Source organism: Suricata suricatta, chromosome 4 (assembly GCF_006229205.1).
Source record: "Suricata suricatta isolate VVHF042 chromosome 4, meerkat_22Aug2017_6uvM2_HiC, whole genome shotgun sequence".
NCBI classification, from domain to species: Eukaryota; Metazoa; Chordata; class Mammalia; order Carnivora; family Herpestidae; genus Suricata; species Suricata suricatta.
The window spans coordinates 115,432,826-115,450,838 of NC_043703.1; the positions used below are offsets into that span (position 1 = coordinate 115,432,826).

At 38.3% G+C, this 18,013-nt stretch overlaps 1 protein-coding gene across 6 annotated transcripts in view; it reads right to left on the reverse strand.

Moving 5' to 3' along the window:
- Positions 1-18,013, reverse strand: part of EXOC6B (exocyst complex component 6B) — a 581,371-nt gene that overhangs the window by 119,898 nt on the left and 443,460 nt on the right. The window contains exon 21 of one of the 6 annotated variants that reach the window (XM_029937582.1): positions 14,024-14,056. The exons of the other annotated variants lie outside the window; for them this stretch is intronic. Within the exon in view, the coding sequence (XP_029793442.1) occupies positions 14,051-14,056 (6 nt within the window). The 3' untranslated portion in view covers positions 14,024-14,050. Of the gene's footprint in view, positions 1-14,023; positions 14,057-18,013 lie in introns of those variants that run through there. 6 annotated transcript variants of the gene reach the window in all.

The window sequence follows — 18,013 nt, forward strand, 5'->3', positions numbered from 1 at the left end:
TTCCAGTATTTTTTGATATTAGTCAAAAACACTGAGGGGGAAAAAATGTCATTTCTCCCTGTCTTTTGGTTGAGTGGCGACAGTCACAGGCTGATGCATACTTCACTAGAATTCTGCTCCACTTAATACTGCGTGGCTCAGACAAAACACAAAAATAACAATAAGAAACATATGTAGTGCTTATTATATGCTAGGTATTTTTTTTAATGTTTGTTTTTGAGAGAGAGAAAGAGGGAGAGAGAGAGTGAGAGAGAGAGAACACGAGTTGGGGAGGGGCAGAGGGAGAGGGAGAGAGAGAATCCCAGGCAGGCTCCACAGTCAGTGCAGAGCTTGATGCGGGGCTCAAACTCATGAACTGTGAGATCCTGACGGGAACTGAAACCAAGAGTCAGACGTTTAACCTAGACTGAGTCACCTAGGCGTCTCAGCTAGGTAGTCCTCTAAGTGCTTTAAATATGTTGATTTACTTAATCCTCACAACCTCATAAGGGATAACCAGAATTAATCTCCCCAGATAGGACTCCGGTTGGAAAGAGAGGGTGACAGTTTTCCCTTGAAGGAACTTGGTGATCTGTTAGTTATATCTAAACACCCCCACCCACAGCAAGTTCCTTAGGTTGCCACTTGTCCTTTAACCCCAAAGCTCCTTCATTTCCAATTAAGCTGGACCAATCAGTTTGAATTCTAAAACCTCACTCTTACTCAATCAGAATAAAAACAAGGTTCGTAAGTACTTTGACTTTCACAGCACATGGACCAAGAGGTGCTTTGAGCAAATCCCTGAAAATCCTTAGCATGAAAGAAATCTCCCAAGGTCATGTACAACCCAACTCTGACTTATTGTCGGGGAAGTCAGGTATTAACAAAATTAGGCTCTGTATTTCTGGCTCTGTGTTCTTAAAATATTTTGAATTTTCAGGTTATTCTTCCTGATCTTTCTTTTAGTAATATCATATATAAATGTGTTATGACCTACTTTCTGCCAACAACACATTGTGACCAATTGTAAATAAATGCAGATTTGTATCATCATTTTTAACAAGTTTATCATAGTCTGTGGTTTGAATATGTCATTTTTTAAAAGCACGGCGATTACTCTGTTCTAGGTGCTTTATAAATATCAGGTCACTTAATCCTCATTACATCTTGGGTGTGTACCATATCATACCATATGGCATGTGCATGTCATGATTTATTTAATCAGATTAAACACATCACACTTAGATTTGATTTAATTAAACTTTTACGCAAACTGCTCCCAAGTTTGGTCATTATAAATAATACTGTAACAAAGTCCTTGGTACACACACCCTTGGACAGCTGTGCTATTTCCTTAGACCAAATGAACTAGATGCCTTTTGAAAAGCTGAACACCAGCTGATTCAGGCTATCCCAAGAAGTCAGTGAAATAAAAGGATTATAATTCCAGGGCTCAGAATTTGTTTTAGTTTTGACAGCACATGACTGGGGCCTCCTTCCTGTCTTGTTCTCCTATTCCAAAAGGGGGAGCAAGCAACGTGGTCCCAGAGTCCTAAAAATCCTGAACACGTTTTCCTGGGCAGAGCTGAAAGAAAGGAGGAACGCTTTTCTTCCTGAACAGGTTGATCTAGATTTAAGGAACCTCTCAAGATACATTCATATATATTATTCATTTAAACTAATTCATATATCAGGAAAATATATACTTTTATAATCCAATATCCTCATTATACAGTTGATAAAACTGAGTCATAAGTGACTTCATTAAATAACTCCCCAAACTATACAAGTGCTTCATAACATCTGCACTGTTATCTTTAACATTACAAAAACACTTTTGTATAGAATTGTATCATTATGGATATGCCATTTTTCTGCTCTATTATTATTATTTTTATTTTTATTTTTATTTTTATTTTAAGTAGGCTCCATGCCCAATGTGGGGCTTAAACTCACGACCTTGAGATGGAGAATCACATGCTTTACTGACTGACCCTGCCAGGCTCCCCTCTGATCTTCTATTTCTTAACATTACTTTGTTGTACTTTTTATATGTGTTGTGCTCCTTCCATGCATTAATGTGGCCCATAAATATGTGATTTTAATTAGAATTTTATGATTAACATCCAACAAACAGTTTAACTCTTCTCAACTGTTAGATATTTGTACTGGTATTTTGTTTTTAATCAAGAGTAGTGATGTAGCTACAAATACCTTATGTTTTAACCCCTCTCCTCTTTATCCCTTGTGGGTAATTTGATAAAAAATATTTTTAGATAAAAACTTAGTGGTTAGCTTTATCATCTTCATTGTATGCTGCTAAACTCTTTTCCAGGATTCTGGTAATTTATTCAGTTACATCTAAGTCTGTATCTTCAAAAATTCTGTCTCTTGCAATTGGTAGTTAGATGCCATTTTCTCCCAATCTCTATAATTCTGGAAAAATTTGTTAATATTTCCTAATTACTAGCCAGGAATTGTGATATAATTCTATTAAAGTTGAATTCTATTTAAGATATTTGCATCTGTGTTTATAAATGAGATTCTATTGCATCATGTTTTAGGTGCTTACTTTACTGCACATTTTAGGATCAGGACCTTATTGAATTTATCTCTTATAATAAACTAAGGAGCTCCTAGTTTATTTTCCCAAGACTGTGATAGCTCTCCTTCAATCCCTCTACATTACAATCAGAACAACCTTTTAAAAACTCAAGTCTCATCATATCCTTTTCTTAAATTTTTTAATGGCTTCCCACTACTTTTATGACACAGTCTAAAATCCTAACTTGGTCTGTATGGTTCTGGAACATCTGGCCATGCATGTCTCACCCTCGTCTGCTTTGGGGTCATCATGCATTCACCATGGGACTTCCACCCCCTCCCCAGCTAAATTTTACTGAGCTACACTCTGAAATGTCACTCACATCTAGGTTAAAGTTCCCTCGCCATCCAGCTCACCTTATTCAGAATTACTCATTCAATGTCTAATCTCTCTGGTAAACTGTAGAAAACTCTAGAAAAGCAAAGATGCCACCCCCTTGTTTTTCTTCAGGAACAAGTAGGCATTCTTTTTTTTTGTTTGTTTTAAATGTTTAAAAAATTTTTTTTGTTTTATTTATTTTTGAGACAGAGAGAGACAGAGCATGTGTGGGGGAGGGACAGAGAGAGAGGGAGACACAGAATCTGAAGCAGGCTCCAGGCTCTGAGCTGTGAGCACAGAGCCTGATGTGGGGCTCGAACCCACTAACAGTGAGATCATGACCTGAGCTGAAGTCGGACACTGAACGACTGAGCCATTCAGGCGCCCCTAGGCACTCTTTACCTTAGGAATTTAAGAACCTGATGTTGTATATACTGTTCTCCTATGAGAACACAAGCCGAGGATAAGGATCAGTTATATGTTTTCCACCCAAAGTTGAGCACAGTGCCTTGGGCTTCATTAAGAGTTCAGTGGATTTAGGGGCGCCTGGGCAGCTCAGGCAGTTAAGTGTCCAACTTCAGCTCAGGTCATGATCTAATGGTTCATGAGTTCGAGCCCCACATCGTGCTCTGTGCTGACAGCTCAGAACCTGGAGCCTGGTTCAGATTCTGTCTCCCTGTCTCTCTAACCCTCCCCCACTCGTGCTTTGTCTTTCTCTCTCTCTCTCTCTAAAAAATAAACATTAAAAAATTTTTTTTAAAGTTCAATGGATTTAAATCACCATGTACTCTAGAGGAATAATACAAAGTTAATAAAACTTAGTAAAGTTTGTGCCTGGCAAATACTCCTTAATGTTTTAACACAAACATTATAAAAAACATAACATATATGCATACAAAACAGAATATAAACTATAGGAGACAATCGTCCACCACAAAGACACAGTCATACTGACTTCCTGAGTCCACTGTTGAAATTCATCAGAATTGCTGAGTTAAAATAGTTGACTCATTCGAGAGGTTTATATAACTGAATGCGTAAAGTTGTTAAAATACTCTGAAGTTAAGAAATCTCCTGTGCAGAGACCTCAAAGAAGGAAAATTCAACAAAGACCACAACACCTAAATATCTTCTGCTTTTACCTTTTACTTCACTAAGTCCAAATAATCCTAAGCCTCAAGCAAATGCGTATGTGTCTACTGTACATGCCGACCGAACCAGCGGCCTCAAACACCACCTCCTTCCCACAACCGTGGATCACTTCTTGAAACATCTCAGGCTTAGACTCTCAAGCTTTTATGGGATGAATACTTTTCAAAATCAACAGTCGTTTACTGCAGATATCCTGAGAGCCTAAACTGAGAGCCCTAAGAAAGGTGGAAGAGGGACAGCTATGCAATAAAATAAAATAAGTGATGGAATGCTGTAGAATGGGTAAGAAGGAACACACAAAAGTACAGTGACCTTGCTAACTGAGTCTGGCACTAAGAGGACACCCGTACAAGGAAAGTAACAGTAGGATCTACCTCACAGAGGTGTTGGAAGGATTAAATGAGTTAATTCACATAAAAGTTCTTAATGCATGTCACCATTATTGGTTTCTTTTTCCTACTTCTCATTAAGCAGCTGGAACTTAAGGCTTTAAGTAAATGAAAATAACCGGCTAGTATTCTGGGCCAAGAAGAGACCTCATTTAGTCATGGCCGATGACAGTTTCCATATAGATACATTTCTAGGGAAGGTTCCTAATATCCCAACATTATTACTTTCCCCTATCATAATAGGCAGGCAGTATTCTTCACAATACCTGAAACTATTTCAGATAGATTTTTATATCTAGTTTTTTTCTTATTAGTGGGAAAAGAAAGGTGTTTTCTATAATCTAAATGAAGATGATGACTAGAAATGTATAAGGAAAGTACTTAAAACACCATTTTTATTATCACAAACAAAAAATAATTTCTACTAACATAAAAAAGATGGTAAATCTGATAGAAAGGAGAGTAATTAAAACCCTTAGGAAATAAGTCCTCTCAAGCAGAATGATGAAAAATCAAAGGATAGCCTTATGCTCTGAACTGAATAACTGCATCCCTCCCAAATTCACATGCTGAAACCCTGATCCTCAGAGTGACAGCATTAGGAAGTGGGGCCTCGGGGAGTGATCGGGTCATGAGGGCGGAGCTCTAATGAATAGGATGAATGCCCTTATAAAGGAGACTCCAGGGAGCTCTCTCACCCCTTTCACTGTGAGGACACAGCAAGATGACCATCAGTGAGCCAGGAAGTGGGCCCTCACTAGACACCAAATCTTCCAGTGCCTTGATCTTGAACTTCCCAGCCTTCAGAACTGAGAGAAATAAATGTTGTTGGTGAAGCCATCCAGTCTATGGTATTTTTGAGATAGCAGCCCTAGCAGACTAAGACGCCCTCTGACCAAGGGGTCATGTTACATTCTACAGCAACACAAAATTGCCCCGGAGCTTTCCTGCTTTCATTTTTCTCTACTTCTGTGACTGATCCAAAATGGCCACACAACAATTTCTATAGGAAGAAAGAGACACAGAAGAAACAGAAGAGGGAACTTGGATGGAGGAAAGAATGATCTGGCTACTAAGGAGATTCATATGGCTCTCACCATTTGGTACCAAGTTAATGATAAATACTTCTAATTTCTTCTCAAACTCTGTCTTCAAGTTAATCTCTGCTTATATACTCCTCATCCAAATGAAGCTACTGAAAATTAGTCTAAACACACATCCTGACAAATATTTTTGGTTCCTGCCAGTTTATTCCCTAATCCGATTTTATAAATAAAAGCAACTAGATGCTATGTCATGATAGTATCCAACCTAATTAAATCCCATTCTTGGAGCATTTCCTTACATGCTGTAAAATCTGTACCCACATATATTCAATCTCTTTAACAATCTCACTTATTCTAAGACTCCAAAATTCTTCCACTCATTGATCCTAGTTTTGCACCTACATGTGCACATGTGGGCATGTGTGCACACCCACCCGCCTCCCACCTCCCACACATGAGTTGACTACTCCTTAACATTTCTGGATTATCGAAAGTGAAACATAATTTACATTTAAACTATTCTACAGTGTACAATTTAACGGTACCAAGTACTTCCACAATGTTGTATAACAACTACTACTATCTAGTATTAGAACTTTCTCATCACCTCAAAGGAAAACCCATATCCAGTAAGCCGTCCCTCCTCATTCCCCTGACAACCACTAATCTGCTTTCTGTCTCTATAAATTCACTTATTTCGGATATTTCAGATAAATGGAATTATAGATTCTGTGGCGTATTGCATCTGATTCCTTTCATTTTAAAGTTCATCGATGTTGTACTAGGTATTATGATTTAATTCTTTTTTTATGGCTAAACAATATTCCACTCTACGTATATACTGCCTTTTGTTTATCCATTCATTGGTTGATGGAATCTGGGTTGTTTCCCCTTTGACTATGGTAAATTATTCCTTGACTTTTCAAGCTCAAGTTTTTGTTGGAATCCCTATGTTCAATTCTTTTGAGTATGTACCAAGAATGGAATTGCTGGGCCATATGGTAGTCTGCTTAACTCTTTGAAGGATCACCAGACTGTTGTCCACAGAGGCAGCACCACTTTACGTTTCTACCAACAGTGTACAAGGTTTTGATTTCTCTACATCTGCACCAACATTTGTTCTGTTTCATTTCAGTGATTACAGTCATCTTAGTGTATGTAGAGTGGTATCGCATTATGGTTTTAATTTACATTTCTGAAGATGTTGAACATCGTTTCATGTTTTTGTTGTATATATTCTTTAGGGAAATGTCAATTTAAATCTTTTGGCCACTTTTAATTGGGTTATCTGTCTTTTTATTTTAGAGACATAAATTTATAGTATTCTCCTGAATACTAGTCCCTTATCAGATACATAATTTGTAAATATCTCCTATTGAATTGGGTTTCACTTTCTTGGTAAGTGTCTTTAGAAACAAAAAAAGTTTTAATTTTGATGGAAGTCAAATTTATCTATTTTTTCTATTGATGCTTGTTACATTGATGTTTTATTTAAGTATTGTGCTTCTTTTGATAGCTAAAATATGTCAATGTTGGCTTTCATTTTTATGATAGTAATCACTATCATTTATTGAATTGCTATAGTATGCCAGGCATTTTACATGTGCTATCTCATTCTGCCCACTCCCGAGCTACCTGGTATCATAGCAATTTTCTAGAAGAAAAAAATGCTCAACAAGATTATTTTCTCAAAGTCATTCAGTAGGACATGATAGAGACAAAATTCAAATCCAGCTTTGTCTACTTACACAGGGCACACTCTTTTTTCCCCCTCTACTGCACTGCACTACTGAATAGCATATGCAAACTTTTTGACTTTGGCAACAAAACACGTAATATATGTTGGATTAGTTTTCTATTGCTTCCATTACAAAAACCCACAAATTTAGTGGCTTAAGCAACACACATTTATCATCTCTCAGGTCTATAAAGCAGAAGTACACCATGATCTGCCCCTAGTTAAAATCAAGGGACTGGGAGGGTTGCATTCCTTTCCAGAGGCTCTAGGGGAGGGTTCGTTTCTGTGTTCCTGTGGGTTGTTGACAAGTCAGTTTCTTGTGGGCATTGGACTGAGATCCCCGTTTGCTTGCTGGCTGTCAGCTAAGGGTCATTCCTAGCCTCTAGAGGCCACCCATACTCTTTGGCTCCTGGCCTCCTTCTATCCTCAAAACCAGCAAGCTGGGTCAAACCCCTCTCACACTTTGAATCTCTCTTTTCCTTCCATCTCATCTCTCTGATCCACTCTTCTGCCTCCTTCTTCTGCTTTTAAGGACTCATGAGATTAGACTGCATTTACCCAGATAATCCAGGATTAGCTCAAAGTCCTCAACATCCTATTTGTGAAGTCTCTTTTGTCCTAAAGGCAGCATTAGTCACAGGTGCAGAATTAAGATGTGGACATCTCTGGCATGCCTGAGTGGCTCAGTCGGTTAAGCGTCCGACTTCAGCTCAGGTCATGATCTCACAGTTCGTGGGTTCGAGCCCCATGTCAGGCTCTGTGCTGACAGCTAGTTCAGAGCCTGGAGCCTGTCTTCAGATTCTATGTCTCCCTCTCTCTCTGACCCTCCCCTGTTCATGCTCTCTCTCTCTCTCTCTCTCTCTCTCTCTCAAAAATAAATAAAACATTAAAAATTAAAAAGAAAAAGATGTGGACATTTCTGGGGGAGCAGGGCATTATTCTCTCTCACACATACATTTTCTTTTCTTGAGCTGGGCAGAATACGGAGAGTAGGAAGAAAAGGGACTCATAGGATTGAGGGAAGCTTGAAATATTATATTAAGGAATGAGTAGAAAAAGAGAACCCCTCCTCACTTCCCCATCACCCCCCCCAAAAAAAGAGCCTGAGAACAAGCAATCAAAGAGGTAGATTCAAAGGGACATTGATCTTGAAGATGCTTATGTGAAGTTAGGCCTGTTCATGATTTACTGATTTCCTCTTTTTAACTTGGAAATAATTTTCTCAAAACTCTTTTCCCTAGTCTTGTACCTCCCCCTAATCCAGTCTTCTTTCATGGTGCTTCTACTTGGGCAGTGACCACACAAATGTCAATTTTGCACATAATATCCTGAAATATCTCAGAACACTCAGCCAATGACTTGCTAAATTGGCTGAACATTCAGAGACTTCTTTTCCAGGAACATCTTGCTCTAGGCAATAGAATAACAGATCATTGCTAGAACTCCCTAAAGCAAGGTAGCTGTGGAAAGCTGTAAAGCTAGATGGCAGGTTCCAGTGGGATAGGCAAGATCTTTACCTCAGGTTTTCAAGAAAAGAAAGCAGCAGGGAGACTCCTGATATCAATATTCTTTTTTTCCAACTGAGTCAAGTAATTTCTATGAGACACAGACATGTGGATTGATAAGTATTAATTTAACTAAAGGTATTGGGTAGACCCTATGTCATAAACTGAGGATCATTAGCGACAGGAAAGCAAATATCTGCCTGTTGAATAAATATCTGCCTGTTATCTTCTAAAACTGAGATAAAGGAATTCTAAGCAAGTCCATATAAGAAATTAAGAAGGAAACCATCTAGAAAGAGGGCCAGTCTAAAGCCAGTAAAGATGATCCAGAATCAGAGAACAAAGGGAACATGGAGATTATCTAACCTAATTTTTTCATTTTACATTGGGGAAATTAAAATGCAAGGAAGAGACTTTCCCAGGATAACCTAGTTTCTGGCATGATCACATGTATCCTGACTCCCCCTTCAACGTTCTCCATCTTGGGGTGGTGAACAGGAAGTGGCTCTAGTATTAGTCACTAAATTGGATTCTAATCTGTCAGCCACTCTATTCTGGGGCCTCAAGAGCAGGACAAAAATGTGGGTGAGACAATGCCAGTCTTTGCCACTGTAAGCAATTTTAGGCTCAGCTCTGCTGGAAACTCTATTCTATCATCTCTGAGCCCAAAGAACAGCTCATCCATAGTAACTGGGGTTGGCTCATGGAAAGCAATGAGCTCTACTTCTCTCCCAAAGGTCCGTGCGCCTAGAAGATGGTAAGACAGTACACAGCTCAAGATACAGTATGTGCATAAGAGATTTTAGAAGTGTGTGCATATTTACAATTACTGCTGGATTCTGGGAGGGGGGGGAATGGGAAAGACGAAGTAGGAAAAAAGGTTAATGGCGTCACCTCTGCTGCATCGGACTTTTTGCCAAGGCTTTTTTAGTTCTATTACCATAAACTCATAAAAAGCAGGAGCCACAATAAAGAAATCTCTGAAGCCAATGCTGCTCAGCACATCACAGGATACGACTAACGTAAAACCACAACTATTTTATTCTGTTCCAGACTGGGAAATTAAAAAAAAAAAATCCACATTTCAAGGAGTCAGTTGACCCATCTAGGCCTTCCAAGCCTAGCATCTATACAATTAGCCAGTTGCAGATTTAGAGATTAAGTCTTATGATCTCTCTCCAGACAATTTGCTACTTAAGCACAGCACACAGTTGCCAGCTGCCCTCTGTAAAGGCAGAGGGAGATTTCAGCAGGCTGAGTACTCCACGGATCGTTCTCCATTCTCTGGGTTCCCGTGGGCCTAACGTGCTCTGGGACACTGACCACCACACCGAGAAAGCGCATGGAGGAGAAGAGCATAAAGAAAGCAACAAAAGGTGCATCATTAGCCCTATTTATTTCAGATTTCTCTGCCACTTCTCAGGATGGGTTACTGAATTTGTAGACTCTAATTTTAGGTTATGCGGTTTTAATATCTTTTTTTTTTCCAAATCCAAGACACTGTACTTAAACCATCACAGTTACAGGCAAGACTTCTGCCTGTCTCTCCGTGTTCACCTACTTGGCAACCCAGGTGATCACATTATCACACCGCCTGGTGTCCCCTGATTTCCCTAACTTTCTGTATATCATCCTCCTCTACTAATTCTCCTGGGAAAAAAAGAGGTGAGTTCATTCATAAATAACATTAAAAATCTTCCGTAAAGGTCACAACACGTTTTTCTGATTAGGAGTCAATTTTCAGTTTACCAAAACATTCTTCCTCAACTGTTTTGTTGAGTTACTTTGACCCTGTTCAAGTGACTTCTGCATTTCTTGATAAGCTGGGTTGCCTTAAGTTTTACTGCAACTTGTCATCAGACTTTCCCCCGACTGGCTCACAGTTTTCTTCTCCATACTTAATCCCGTCAACATCACTACCATCAACATAATCATCCTGATGACATGTTATTAGAAAGGGACATTTATCAGCAGGTCTCTATCAATCTATGTTATAAAGTAAAGATACCTACGACCAGGAATACTTTTAGGAAATATCCTTTCTCTCTTTTGTTGAAAGGTATACACTTTTATCCCATATGTACACAATGCATTTTTAAGCCACGGATCAAAAATTCTCTGAGATCCCTACTTTTAATGGTACATCAGTTACTCTGCAGAACAATTCCTATCTAAAAGGCTATTAACCTCTTGGTACTTAAAATTAAGGCAAACAGAGAGAGATAACACTTTTTCTTTAACCAAAGGCTACCATGTGATAGGAATTGTCCTAACACTAAGAATAAAACTGCTCACAAAACAGGGGTGCCTGGGTGACTCAGTTGGTTAAGCATCTGATTCCTGGTTTTGGCTTGGGTAATGATCTCATGGTTTGTGAGTTCAAGCCACATATCAGGCTCTGCGCTGACAGTGTGGAGCCTTCATGGGATTCTCTCTCCCTCTCTCTGCCCCTCCCCCTGCTCAGTCTCTCTGTCTCTCAATAAATAAGTTTTAAGAAATTTAAAATAGAACCGTTCACAAAACAGGCAAAATCCGTACCTGCATGAAATCATTTTCTAGTGGACAGAAAACAACGGAAACAAGATATGTAAGGTAAAAAATATATCAGATGATAAATTCTTTATAGAGAAAAATGAAGCAGGGAATAGAGAGTTTTGCTCTGGTTTCTGACTTGGTGCTGGGATGGCACAGGCAGTGGCAGAGGAAAGTAACAATCTTACATGGGGAAGGTCCCCATGAAGGTGAACTTGAGGTGACTTGAATAAAGACCTGAGGAGATAAAGGAGCAAGCAATATAAATATCTAGAAAAGAGCCTTCTAGGAAGAGACAACATCAGGTACACAGGCCTTGAGATGGGGGCGTACTGTGTTTGAGAAACAATACGGCGGCTCGTAGAGAGAGAAGATAGGCAGTAAGAGAGGAGGTTAGAGAGCTAACCTGTGAGCACAGAGTCTATAGGACCTTGTAGGCCACTAAAAGCACTCTGGCTTTTACTTAGAATGAAATGGGAAACCATCGTGAGGTTTCAGACAGAAAAGGGGCGTGATCTGACTTTTGCTGTAACTGTTTCATGCAGCTGCCACATGGAGAATGGTCTGTAGAGGAGCAAAGGCACAATCCTGGCGTACAATGAAGAAACGATTGCAAGAATACACTGAGGAACAGCTATGACTTGAGTCCGGCAGCCTGAAATGGTAGTTATAAATGATTAATTTCTGGATATATTTTGAAAGGAGAGAAAACACGGCTTTGCTGACAGGCTGGGTGCAGGATATGAGAGAAAGAAAGGAGTAAAGAATGACTCCAAGGTTTCTATTCCTAGAAGATCAGAATTGCTCTTCATTGAGATATGGAGGACCGGGAAGGAACACATGTTCCTGGGGGCAGGGGGATGAGGAAATCAGAGACGTAGTTTCAGTAGGTTTAAACTAGGTTATAATTGATGTACAACATTATATTAGTTTCGAGTGTACAATATAATGATAAAATATTTGTATACATTGTAAAATGATCACCCCAATAAGTCTAGGTAACATCATCACCATTTATTTCTTATTATGTACACTACATCCCCATGATTTATTTACTTTACAACTGGAATTTTGTACCTTTTGAGTCCTATTCATCCATTTCACCCAGTCCCTCCACCCTGAGCCTCTGGCAATCACCAATCTGTTCTCTCTTTCTGTGAGGTTGTGGTTTATTGTTATTTGCTTGTTTTAGATTCCACATATAAGGGAGATCATACAGTATTTGTCTTTTTCTGTCTGACTAGTTTTATTTAGTATAATGCTCTCAAGGTCCATCCATGTTGCTGCAAATAGTAAGATTTCATTCTTTTTAATAGCTGAAAATATTTTATTATATATTATGAAATATATAATGAGATATGATATATATCACACACACATATATATATATAATGAAATGTGATATCTTCTTTACCTATTCATCCATCAGTAGATATTTAGGTTGTGTCCATTTCTTGGCTATTGTAAATAATGTTGCAGTGAACATGAGGGTGTAGATATCTTTTTGAGTTAGTGCTTTTGTTTTCTTTGGACAAACACCTATAAGCAGAATTGCTGAATCATATGGAAGTTATGTTTTAATTTTTTTTTTTTTTGAGGAACTTCCATCCTGCTTTCCATAGTGGCTGCACCAATTTTTACTACAACAGGGCATGAGGGTTCCATTTTTTCTACATCTTCGACAACACTTGGTATTTCTTGTCTTTTTGATAACAGCCATTCTAAAAGGTGTGAGGTGATATCTCATTGTGGTTTTGATTTGCATTTCCCTGACTAGTGATATTGAGTATCTTTTTGTCTATCTGTTGCCCATCTGTATGTCTTCTTTAGAAAAATGTCTATCTAGATCCTTTGCCCATTTTTTAGAGTATTTCTTCTGTATTTTTATTTTTCTATTTTAGAGAAAGAGAGTGTGTGAGCAGCAGAGGGTGAGAGAGAGATAGAATCTTAAGCAGGAGCCTAAATTAAGAGTTGGACACTCAACCAATTGAGCCCCCCAGACACCCTTCCCCCACCCATTTTTAAATTGGATTGTTTGGGATTTTATTGCTATAGAGTTGTATAAATTCTTTATAAATTTTGGATACTAACCTCTTTCTGGGTATATAATTTGCAAATATTTTCTCCCATTCAGTAGGTTGCCTTATCACTTTGTTGATGGCTTCCTCTGCTGTGCAGAGGCTTTGTACCTTGAGGATTCCTACTTGTTTATTTTGCTATGATCACCTTTGCTTTTGGTGACAAAAATCATTCAAAAAATCATTGCAAAAACAGATGTCAAAGTTTACTCAACTATGTTTTCTTCTAGGTGTTTTATGGTTTCAGGTCTTATGCTCAAGTCTTTAATTCATTTTGAGTTAATTTTTGTGTATGTTGTAAGATAGTGGTCCAGTTTCATTCTTGTGCATGTAGCTGTCCAGCTTTCCTAACACTATTAAAATACTTTCCCCATTTTATATTCTTGGTTCTTTTGTTGTAAATTAATTGGCCATATATGCAGGCGCTTATTTCTGGGCACTCTACTCTATTCCATTGATCTATGTGCCTGTTTTTATGCCAATGCAATCCTGTTTTTATTAGTATAGCATTGTAATAAGGTTTGAAACTAGAACATTTTAAGCTATAACAGAATACACACATTAAGAGTTTTTATTATCATACATGATGAAGGTAAGCATATTTCTGGCATGGAGAATAAGACCACATTACATGTTCAATGCATTGATCACTTTCATTCCGTCTTCCTCACTGTCTCACCAGAAGTTATTTGTAAACTGCTCTGGAAGTCAATCCTAGAAAGATTTCAATATCTTGAATTGGTTTCAGAGATTGAACTGACATCGTGGCCTAATTTTGGAGCTCTGCTAGTAGGCCCCATATGTCTCAGAGGGATACAACACGGCTGCAATTCTGGATGAACTCCAAGGGTGGATTTTCATTGAGAAAATGGCCCCCATCTGGGAATAGAAACAGAAAGGCAACACCTGACACCTGACACAGGTGCTCACCAGGGTTGGAAAACTATGATCAAGGGTTTCATCTGAGAAGTCCTCTCCCGTTGAAGCAGTAAGGATAATTTATAAGGTGAGGAGCTATTCTCCTTTCTGGTACCAGCATCTAGCAGCACAGTGCTCTTCCTAGGCAGCCTTTCCTCATGGCTGTCACTAGAGAAGACCTCATGCACTAAGTCCAGGAGACTACCAGCTAGGCCACCCTTTCCCAACATTTAGTCGACCCTTCCCCAGGACTGTGATTCCTGCACTTCACTTAACGAGATTAAAGTGAAAATTAAGAGCACATTGTGGGAGAAAAATTGTGAATACTATTTATTTACTTATTTAAGAAAGTTTGAGGATAAATATTATTCAGAAACTCCATCTAATTCCATTTACTTCTGACATGCCACAAAACAATATTAGGTCAATGCATTCAGCAAGCAGTTACGAAAGCATTACATGTAACAGAACTATGCTATGCACTGGGGGAGGGGGAATTCAAGGATAAATAAAACAGGGTTCCTGCCCTTGGTGAACGCAGAATGTAATGGAGAAGGCAGATGATTAAACAAGTAATTATAAGGGAATTAGCAATGAAGGGACATTCAAAATGTCAGAGACCCAAAGGGGGAACAATTAAATCTGTCTGAGGAGGTCGGGAAGAATTTATAAAGGAGATGACATTTGAGCCAAGCCGTGAAGGAAGAAGGGAAGGAGCTTGTCCCTCTACCAAGAGCGCCCTGCACGACAGGCAGAAGGGGCCTGGAGCTTACCCAGTTTTGGGATCGGGGAGGTGTGGAGAGTGGTCCACATGGGGAAGAGTGCCAGGAAAAGGAAACCAGAAAGACAAGCAGCCATCAGACTTGCTTTGCAGGAGGAGTCTGTCCTTTGTTCTTCAGGCAACAGGGAGCTCTCGGGCTTTGGAAGCAGGCAAATGACAGGCTCCTAATTGTGTTTTAAAGAAATAGTAGGTGGCAGAATGGAAGAAAAGAAATAAAAGATCCTCGATGGCAGAGACATAAAACAGAGCAGAGAAGGAGTGAGTATAAAATAGAGTTTCATACTTAACAGAAAGAACCATGAACATGTCCACTTCTGTGCCGCTTCCCCCACCCATCACTACCTCCCACCGAGGAAATTAACTGTCTCCTTTCACTATCCCTTCATCATGGGGGCAGTGCTTCTCCACAAAGACAGAGAGATATGGGTTGCTGGTATCCCAGAGAAATCACATGGAAAACCACCTTTCCCTTCTAATGATTTCTATCAGAGGTGAGAAGGGAAGGTAAAATTAACAGCATCCTATGGAACTCTAACCATACCTGGATTTAGAACAGACAAGCACACATGGACAAGTACAGACATACATACATGACCACCACCACACTACACCACATGCGCAAATGCTGTAGTGACACATGATAAGCGGTATATACCCTAAAATGAAGAATTATATATCCCCTTACCTCAGAGCACATATTCACTTTTAATGACATTGTCAATTTACTATGATCTGAGAGAGTTCTTTTTAATGTAGTCTTGGTGTACCAGTAGCTTCTGAGGACCACTCTGTCCCCACTATCTCTCCAAGTCTCCTGAGATCTGACATCACTGAATACTACAGATGACACAAGTAGTAGCTCATAAGGAGGTCAGACCACTGTGGTAGAAAACCTGCTGCTCGCCTGGACCAGGTCCAAAGCATAGAGCTCTGGGGAGAATTTGGGAGGTCTCTCTATGGTCAATGTTTGGCTTAGATGAACATCTCAATCTTCAGATTAAGTCTCTAGAGTGTATTTTTTAGCACTGTCCTGAAAATAGAGAACTTTTACCTTGACTTTTTCCAGACAAGAGAAGGCTGATTTGCTCTTTTCTGTAGTAACATTGAAGTGAAATAACAGTTTGAACAATTTTTATTATTAGTGTGGGCTTAAATTTCCCCTGATGACCACAATTTTCATAGACACCATGAATAGTGAATCTTAAATGTTTTGTCATAGAATGCTTTGAGAAAAAAAAATAACATCATTAAAAGACAGAAAAATCAGCTCCTACTAACTCATTATAAAAAGGATAACCAAAAAGGCAAGAATCATCACGTCTAATGGCACAGCCATACTTCCTTCAACTCATGCAATGCTTACATGCTACTGAATTTGATACTTAAAATCATATGCTCCTTCTTACTAATAGTTAACTTTTTAGAGCCTTTCTTAGTAGATTGTAATAAGCTAAATTTAAATTATGGGTACATCAAATTAGATTGCAAAAAAACATACCACAGGACACGAAAGTGAGAATTGAAAATTGGACACCTGTATGACTGTACCCTTATTAATGTTGAGGAGGCACTCGATATTTTTCATGCATCCAAAAAGAGAAAGCAATGTGGAATAAAAGAACAGGGTACCCTCTTGTATCTATTAAATTAACCAAAACACTTACATTTTATATATTATAGACTCAATGTTGGTGAAACTGCTGTAAAACTAGTGCTTGAACACACTGCTAGATGTTCTTTAAGTTGGTATAACTCTCTGTTGTAGGAACCAGCAATTTCAGAAGTAATTAAGATTAAAAAAATCCTCTAAGTATGAATAATATCTTACAACTTAAATGTAAAAGCAAAACTTTGACATGACTTCTATGTTCAAAAATAATAATGGCTAATTAAATGATAGAATATAAAACTGATGAACCCTTCATAATAAGGGTTCTATGCAAATTAAGAATTAAAAGACACTTGCTCAACTGATGCAGGACATGAAAAACTGATACTTATCATTGTATTTAATGGTGAAAAACTGAATATTTCCCCATTCAGATCAGGAACAAGGCAAGGATACCTGTTCTCAGTACTTCTATCTGACACTGTAGTGGAGCCTAGTGCAATAAGGCAAGAAATAAAAAGCATCTAGATTGGACAGGGAGAAGTAAAACTGTATTCAAAGATGTCATAAATATCTTCCTAGAAAATGCCCCAAAATGTATAAAATACTACTAGACCTAATAAGTGAGTTTAAGAAGTTTGAAAATCAAAGTCAACATACAAATACCAATTGTGTTTCTATACACTGGCAATGAACAATTAAAAACTGGCATTAAAAGAACGATACCATTCACAATGAACATGAAATACTTTGAAATAAATCTTACAAAATACGTGCAGAATTTGCTGAAAAATACAAAAGCACTGATGAGAGAAACCAAACACACAAATAAATGGAGAGATAGACTGTATATATGGATTAGAAGATTCAATAGTGCCAGAATGTCCATTCTCAAACTGATCGAAGAATCCAGCAAAATCCTAGTCAAGCTTTTTTGTAGGAATGGATGAGTCGATTCTAAAATATATATGTAAAGTAAAAGACTTAGAATAAACAAAAGAACTTTGAAAAAAAGTTGGAGCTCATACCATACCATACCATACTATATCATACCATACTATATCATACTATCTGATTTCAAGATTAACAGAAAAGTAAGATCAAGACACAGTACAAGGCCAGACACAGATCAATGGCACAGAATATCAAGCCCAGAAATAGAACAATACACACACGGTCAATTGGTTTTTTTATTAAATGTGTCAAGGCAAATCAGCAGTGAGAGCATAGTCTTTTTTAATGAGCAGGGCTGGACCAACCCTACATTCTACATAAAAATTCAAAACATAACCATATCATACATTATACTGAAAACTTAATTCAAAATATATCATCCAAGACCTAAATGTAAAAGTTAACACTA